Source organism: Chrysochloris asiatica, unplaced genomic scaffold, assembly GCF_000296735.1.
Source record: "Chrysochloris asiatica unplaced genomic scaffold, ChrAsi1.0 scaffold00352, whole genome shotgun sequence".
Lineage (NCBI taxonomy): Eukaryota > Metazoa > Chordata > Mammalia > Afrosoricida > Chrysochloridae > Chrysochloris > Chrysochloris asiatica.
The window spans coordinates 1,812,047-1,820,799 of record NW_006408870.1 but is presented as its reverse complement, the minus strand read 5'-3'; the positions used below and the strand labels follow the sequence as shown (position 1 = coordinate 1,820,799).

At 41.3% G+C, this 8,753-nt stretch overlaps 1 protein-coding gene across 1 annotated transcript in view; it reads left to right on the top strand.

The window, feature by feature from the left end:
- NLRP3 (NLR family, pyrin domain containing 3) overlaps positions 1-8,753 on the top strand; it is a 34,304-nt gene that overhangs the window by 5,778 nt on the left and 19,773 nt on the right. Inside the window, 4 exon segments of the mRNA XM_006876062.1 lie at positions 2,265-2,384; positions 2,885-4,646; positions 6,564-6,734; positions 7,637-7,807. Coding sequence (XP_006876124.1) covers positions 2,265-2,384; positions 2,885-4,646; positions 6,564-6,734; positions 7,637-7,807 — 2,224 coding nt within the window.

Here is an 8,753-nt window from a genome sequence, read left to right as displayed (position 1 = left end):
TTCCCTGTTCCCCTCACTTCTGACTTGATGCTTCTTCCTACTCTCTCAGGTTTCACAATTCACTGGAATGACTTACAGAATGCACAGAAAGCACTATGCCTATGATTACATTTATGGTGAAGTCTGAGAGGGTTCCCAATGTAGAGCTTTAATATCCCCCCAAAGGGTCTTTCTCTAACCAGAAAACCCAGGGGGATTTGTGTTCTGTGTCCAGGGTATTGGATCTTCATTGTGTAGGCATGGTTGATTGAATCACCTTCCTCTGAGGTCAGCTGATATTGTGAGGTGGTCTTTCTGGCCTTGCCAACCTCCATTTGAGTCACCTCATTAACATAAACTATGAATTAAAAACTCACCTCCATTACTCAGGAAATTTTAATGATTTTAAAATTAACTCAGGAACCAAGGACATAGACCAAATTCTTTGGGTAAAGTTAACATAAACCCCAGAGCTTCCATCTCTCGGTTTTGAGGTGGAAGAAGTATATAACTAGAGTTAGACTTTTGTTTTTTTTCTTCTGGGCTTGGTTTAGGCTTCAGTAAAAGTAAAATTTTGGTTTGGGATTGAAATACTGTTTGAATTATGCTTTGTTACTAATAGAATTTGGATAGAGAATAGTGGCACCTACCAGGAATTTTTTATATAACTTTTAGGTCCCTGCCCTATGATGATGTTGTTGATATGAAGTGCTGTTGAGTCAATTCCAACCCATAGTGACCCTGTATAAGGTTTCCGAGGAGCAGCTGGTGAGCTTGAACCACCAGCCTTGCAGTTCAAATGGCTTTGCAGTCTGGCACATTAACCCACAGCGCCACACCAGGTCTCCGCCCTATGATGGGTCCCATATATTTTTTCTTTTCTTAGAACTTGAACTGACTTGATGGCACTTAACAACAACAACAAAAGGACTTAACCTACCATGAGTAACTTTCTCCTACAGGAGAGCCTCATTTAATACACTAATATTAACTATAATTATTATTTAGTGACTCAGTCCTAAATCCCCATAAGAATCACCTGGGAGCCATTAAAAATATAAAACAAAACAAAAAATGTGTGTGGGCTCCACTTGGGACTAATTGAAAAATAATTACTGAGGCTAGAATCCTGGAATCTATTCTTTAAAACCTCCCAGGTAAATCTAAAGTCAGACAGAATTCTGCACCAGGGAATTAGATAATACACAGATAGGTAATTCTTACTCTTGAATTCTAGAATTCTTAGAAATGTTTATCTGAAGGCACAAGATATGAGTAAAATGGATTACAGTTTGTTGGTGACATTACAGGGCTTGAGAATGGCCTCAAAGTCAGGGTACTTAGGCTGTGAGTACCAGAAGCATTATCTGCCTCATACATTGGTTGATTTCCAGACCTGGGAAAGAGATTATAATATTGGCTCTGATGGTGGACAGTATGCTCAGCAGGTGGGCCACAGTTGTTGCTGTTGAGTGTCATTGAGTTTGTTCTGACTCAGTGAACCTGTATAGAGTTTCCGAGGAACAACTGGTGGGTTTGAACTGCTGACCTTCTGGTTAGCAGCCCAGTGATTAACCTATAGCACCATGCCAGGACTGTTTTGAAATTAGGAATGCCTCCAACTGGATGTCAGGGGTGGATTTCTCAATAAGCAAGGTAAGTACTTCATATGAGTTTTATCAAAGATGTGGTGAGAAACATGTGAAACAATTCCCTACAGATTAGTAAGTAATCACAAGTAAGCCTTACTTTGCTTACTGGGTACTCCCACCCTGCCAGCATTGTAAATTTGAAAAGAGACTTTGATTCTGTAGGAAGGTGCTATGGGGTTTAAAGAGAGACAGATACCAGCCATAATTGGAAGCAGAATTTGTGATATGGTTAAAAAAAAAAAGTAAAATTGTGAGTAAGCACAAGTTAGTTCAGGGTAACTTTGTTTATTGGGTAATCTGACATTTTTGGATGTTCTTCTGCACACTTGTCATCTGCAACTCTGAAGCCAAATTTTCCATTTGAGAGATGTCCAGGGCAGGTACCTTTAATCTGTGAAGGTCCTAGGTGGTATTCCACTTACATTCTATTAGCACAAAGAAACCCTGGTGGAGTAGTGGTTCAACACTTAGCTATTAATCAAAAGACTGGTGGTTCTAAACTCACCTGCTCCTCTATGGGAGAAAGCAGTGACACTCTGTTTCAGGCAGGGTTGCTATGAGTCAGAATCAACTCAAGAGTAATGTGTGACTGAGGAGTGCCAAGTTTTGATTCTGTATTTTTTTTACTTTCATGTTCAGATAATGCACATAATCCTAATCAGACTGTGACATATCAAGAAGATAGCATTGAAGAGGAGTGGATGGGTTTACTGGGGTTTCTTTCCAGGATCTCTTTTTGTAAAAAAAAGAAAGGTAAGAGATGGGGACATGCTTCCAATTGGGTTTTGAGACCCTGTTCAGGAGGCACTGGGAAGCTGCTTGTTTTGACTCTCCTTCACGCTTCTGCACCCAATCCCTCATGTTTCTTGGTATGCACACTATTCCTGTTTCAGAGAATTTATGTTTGCATGTTTTTTTGTAGTCACAGAAGGGGAAGTGGGTGTCACACACAAGGGGAAGTGGGTGATTAAGTGTTTACGGTTTTAACAGGACGAGGCGGAAGACTATGTAAGGAAATAAGATTTAAAAAAGAATCTTCTGGTTGGTTTTCTGCTTTTCTACTTAATTGCGTATAAGAAGAATTTGACACCAGATTTTCTAGAGCATTCCATACATAAACAGCAGAGAGATGCTTATTGTATTTCTCAGTTCCAGTTGCCCCTTACTATTGATGGTAGGCATCTGTGAGTAGTCATCTTAAGTGGATGCGTAAGGGACTTTCCCCAAAGTCTAACTTTCTATTTTTGCCTTAGATTACTGTAGGACATACAGAAAATATGTAAGAAGTAGATTCCAGCATATTGAAGACAGAAATGCACGTATTGGTGAGCGTGCAAACCTAAACAAACGGTACACTCCACTACGTCTCATCAAGGAACACCCCAGCCAGAAGGAGAGGGAACAGGAGCTTCTGGCCATTGGTCAAACTGCAGCTAAGACCAAGGACAGCTCCATGAATTCCATCAAAATAGAACTCTTGTTTGATTCTGATGATGAAAATGCAGATCCTATACACACAGTGGTGTTCCAGGGAGCAGCTGGCATTGGGAAGACAATATTGGCCAGGAAGATTATGTTGGACTGGGCATCAGGAAAACTTTACAAAGACAAATTTGACTTTTTATTCTACATCCATTGTCGAGAGGTAAATCTCATGACATGGAGAAGTCTGGGAGACCTGATCATTAGCTGCTGTCCTGACCCAAACCCTCCCATATCTAAGATAGTGAGCAAGCCATCCAAGATCCTGTTTCTCATGGACGGCTTTGATGAGCTGCAAGGTGCTTTTGATGAGCACACGGGGACACTCTGCACAGACTGGCAAAAGGCAGAGCGGGGAGACATTCTCCTGAGTAGCCTCATCAGAAAGAAGTTGCTTCCTAAGGCCTCCCTACTCATCACCACACGACCTGTAGCCCTAGAGAAACTCCAACACTTATTGGACCATCCGCGTCATGTGGAGATCCTGGGTTTCTCAGAAGCCAAGAGGAAGGCATATTTCTTTAAGTATTTCTCAGATGAGTGCCAAGCTAGGGAAGCCTTTAGGTTAATTCAGGAAAATGAGATTCTCTTCACTATGTGTTTTATGCCCCTTGTTTGCTGGATTGTGTGCACTGGGCTGAAGCAGCAGATGGAGAGTGGCAAATCCCTTGCACAGACATCCAAGACCACCACTGCTGTGTACATCTTTTTTCTCTCATGTTTGTTGCAGCCCAAAGGAGGAATCCAGGAGCATCACCTCTCTGCCAACCTCCGGGGGCTTTGCTCTTTAGCTGCTGATGGAATGTGGAACCAGAAAATCCTCTTTGAGGAATATGATCTTAGGAATCATGGCCTGCAAAAGGCTGATGTGTCAGCTTTTTTGAGAATGAACATTTTTCAGAAGGAAGTGGACTGTGAGAAGTTCTATAGCTTCATCCACTTGACTTTCCAGGAGTTTTTTGCTGCAATGTACTACCTGCTGGAAGAGGAGGAAGAGAGGGAAACTAGCATACCACAGGGTTGTTTGAAGCTTCCCAACCGAGATGTGACAGTTCTTCTAGAAAATTATGGCAAATTTGAAAAGGGGTATCTGATTTTTGTTGTTCGTTTTCTTTTTGGCCTTGTAAACCAGGAGAGAACCTCTTACCTGGAAAAAAAATTAAGTTGCAAAGTCTCACAGCAAATCAGGCAAGAGTTGCTCAAATGGATAGAAGCTAAAGCTAAGGCTAAAAAGCTGCAGGTACAGCCCAGTCAGTTGGAATTGTTCTATTGCTTATATGAGATGCAGGAGGAAGACTTTGTTCGAAGGGCCATGGACCATTTCCCCAAAATTGAGATCAACCTCTCCTCTAGGATGGATCATGTGGTTTCTTCTTTTTGCATTGAGAACTGTCATCGTGTAGAATCACTTTCCCTGGGTTTTTTTCATAACTTGCCCAAGGAGGAAGAAGAAGAGGAGGAGGAGGAAGGTCGTGGACACCTTCATGTGATCAACTGTGTCTCACAAGATTCACAAACAGCCTGTTCTTACTAGTAAGGAAATTCAACTTTTTTCTTGTCACTTGCTCCCTTTTCCCTCTCCTCACTGTTTTTCAAATGTGATTGCCAGGAAAACCAATAAACCAGTTTCTATCTAGTTGACCACTACTCATAGAGACCTCATGTGTGCCAGACTAGAACTGTGTTCCATAGTGTTTTCAATGGCTGATTTTGCACAAGTCGATCACTAGGCCTTTCTTTCAAAGAGTCTCTGGATGGACTTTCAGTTAGCAGCTAAGCACATAAGCCATATGTATCATGAAGCAATTACCTAGTGACTCTAGGCAATTACTGCTACTAGCTAATAATGCTATTACCACATACCTATTTATACCATTTTCTCAAATCCACTAGTGGAGAAATGGTTGTTATTGTTAAGTCCTGTTGAGTTGGTTCCAAGTCATAGCAACCCAATATAGGATTTCCAAGAAGCAGCTGGTGGACTTGAACACCAACCTTGGGGTTACGGTCCAGTGCTTATCCTTTACCTCCGAGGGTAGTTGGATAAATTGTTGTTGTTAGGTGCCAAGTGGGTTCTGACACCATTACCAGAATGGCTACTTTTTATTTATCATTCAGTCATCAGGGACCTCCCACTGGGACTGTTGCAATGTTTGAGACACAGGTTCTGCCCATACGAGTTTCAGGACTGGTTGTAGAGATAGCTGGGAAACAAGTGAAGAGGGTAGGGGCTTATGTGCAATGTTAAAGGCATTCACAGAGAGCACTAGAGGTACACAAGAGGTACATTGAACTAGTTGAGGAAATTTGGGAAGGTGTCTCAAGGAATCACACTTCAGCCCAATTCTGAGGGATAGGGGGTGAGTGTGGGGAAGGGACAACCCAGGTAGAGGGAATAGTGGTTCAGAGGACAGAAGGTAGGAGAGAAGGGATCTTTTTTTAATGATGTAGAGTTTAGAATGGCTAGATAGAAGGCAGGAGAAAGAGAAAGGGAGAGAGAAATGAAAGGGAAGTTAGAGGTCTAGGAAGAGGAAAAAGAAAAGATGAGAGAAAGGAAGCAGATGTGCTCATGAAGGAACTTAAAAGAGGCAGAGACAACTGCAAAGCTGGTCAAGGTCATTCAGCAATGACAAAGCCTCAGGAATTCATATGCATAGCTTTTGTTATGGCACAGTGCTCCTTTCTCTTGATGACAGCTACCTTTTACTGAGGGTAGACACTTGCCTTTGTATGTTCTAGAACCTTGCAAGGAAAAGCTTGGGTGCTTGTTGGTGTTGTTAAGTGCCACTGAGTAGGTTCTGACTCATAGTGACAACGTAAAGGTTTTTGAGGCTGTAAACCTTTACAGGAGCAAAAAGCCTCAGCTTTATTTCATGGAGTGGCTGATGGACCTGAGCCACCAATCTTAATGGAGCTTGTTTGAAGTATAGAATATCAGGCCTGGTTCTAGACCTTCTGAGTCACAATCTGCATTTTCATAACTGCCATTAGCAATATCAGCAATTCAAACATGGTTGAACAATAGAATTAGCTGGGAGTTTAGCAATTTTATTCCTTTGGGCTGAAGCTATGTCTTGCTATTTTTGAAAGTACCCTTTGTTGTGAAAAACCTTCTGGAATGCATAGCAATGGTGTCTCTAGGCCCACATCCTCTAGGACATCGGACAGATGAACATGGGAGAAGTAGAAAACTGGTGGAAGCAGAAGGCACTCACAATCGGGCAGTCATAGGCTCGCTTTCTTTGTAACACAAATCATGGGGTATTGCTTTTGCTACGGCTCCCTTAGACCCTTTCCACTTTTAAATGAGTGATATTAGTTCTGTGATCCATTTCTTAATCCCTGGGTGCCTTTTTTTCTGAATTGGTGTCAGTACATCCTGGCTCCTAGCTTCAATTTGATATTGTAAGAGACTGATGTTTTTCTTCCATCTCTTTTCCCATCTTCTAGTCTAATGGAATGCCGCCTCACTTCTAGTTTCTGCAGGGATCTATTCTCAGTTCTGAGCACTAACCCCAGTCTTACTGAATTGGACCTCAGTGACAATACTTTGGGGGACCCTGGAGTGAAAGTGCTGTGTGAAACTTTCCAGCATTCAGGCTGTAACATTCGGAGATTGTGGTAAGTCTCTATGTGTGCATGTGTGCATGAGTGAGTGAAGAAGGACTGCAGAAAAGTCTTAGGGACATGGTCAGCAGAAAGACACAGTGGTTTGGAAAGTTTTAGATATGGAAAGATGAATGCGAACTAAAAAGAAGTCCTTTCTTGTACAAAAAAAGCCATGGCTTTTGATTCCTTATTAGTCATGCAATGGAAATCAAAGAACTTCATTATCTAGAATAAAAGTTTCTTGTTCTTTCAGACATAGGGCTAGGATTAAATCATCAAACAGAGCCTTGGAGTACAAAGTTGGTGAAGGGAAAAGGATGATGGGTACGACCCTAGAGAGAACAGAATCCAGTTGAGGGAGCTTCAACTGTTTCCACTAGGAATTGAGAGTGCATTTGAAAAGGAGGGGGAACCCACAGGTTTACCACCCTTTTTACTTACAAAACAGGAACATGCCATTTATCCATTTGAGAGTTCACTAAATTTGACTGGCATTATTTACTGAAGAGTTCTGATGTGATGCTGTGGGTTAATGTGCCAGACTGCAAAGCCATTTGAAATGCAAGGTCGGTGGTTCAAACTCACCAGCTGCTCCTTGGAAACCCTATACAGGGTCGCTATGAGTCAGAATCGACTCAATGGCACTTAACAACAACAACAACATTTATTGATGAGAACTCACTGGCTGATGCTTACTAGTTGTGATCTCAGGTTGTGAACTAGTGAGCCCGAGAGTTTACCTTTCCAGAGTGTCTTGGGTTATATTCAGGAATTCTTTTGGTAACATTATATGCCAATGAAAATTGTGTTATAATTTTCACTTTGCAACTTGGCAGAATAAGTGTACTAGTGCTGAAATCAGGCAGTTGCAGAGAAGAAGATCATGTTCTGATTCTATCTGTCTTTGTGTGAAGGTTGGGGCGGTGTGGACTTTCCCATCACTGTTGCCTGGATATCTCCTCAGTCCTGAGCAGCAACCAAAAGCTGGTAGAACTGGATCTGAGTGACAATGCCCTGGGAGACTCTGGAGTCAGACTCTTGTGTGTAGGACTGAGGCATTTTTCCTGTAATCTGCAGAAGCTGTGGTGAGTCTGAACTAATTTCCATTAGAATGGTAAGACAATGGCTTTCATGAAACACAATGAACTAGAGTTTTAGTGTGAAAATGACTCTGGCTGCTGGAGGAATTCCTGTGTTTCTCTTTGAGTGTCTGTCAATAGATCTGCTAGTGTTTGTTATGGGAAAGGTCTCATACTTATGTTTCCTGGAGGGAAACATAAGCCATAAAAGCGATGATGCCTGCTATTGTACTTACTCTCTAGCTGAGAAAATTCAATTTTTCTTACCTTAGAAAAAATTTGGGACTTCATAACAAATGTAGCCTTTAGCCCTAACCCTAATAGGAAATATTGAGCCAATGCAATCCAGACATTTAATTTTTTTTCTAACTTTTTGTGACTTGAGTGAAGATTTACAGACAAGATCATTAGCTTTACATTCAACGAATCATCCTCCTTGTTTCACCTCAATGATTACAATCCCCTCCATGCAACAACAGTTAATATCCTACATCCTCCCTGTGATTTCTCCATTTATATCTTATATTTCACAAATGAGCAAAGCAACATTTGATGCACACATACAAAACAAAACAACAAACCCCCAAAATATATATTCATTTAAATGTCCAAAGAGCACATTCTGCAAGCCAGAGATTTAATATTTTGTCGAGCCCTTCACTGAACATCTGGAAGATGTGAATTTTTAAGAAGCATCTGGTGCGGAGCTGGGATTTAGTGTAAATTTAGAATGGATTTGTGATATTTTACTTGCTATTACAGTTTTTTTCTTTTTTGTGAATTGAGTGAAGGTTTACAGGGTAGATCATCAGTTTTACATTCAACAAATCATTGCAATGATTACAATTCCTTCCATATACCATCAGTTAGCAATGTTGCTATTGTTGTCAGGTGCCATCGAGTCGGAACCGACTCATAGCAACCCCATGCACAGCAGAACGAAACAATGTCC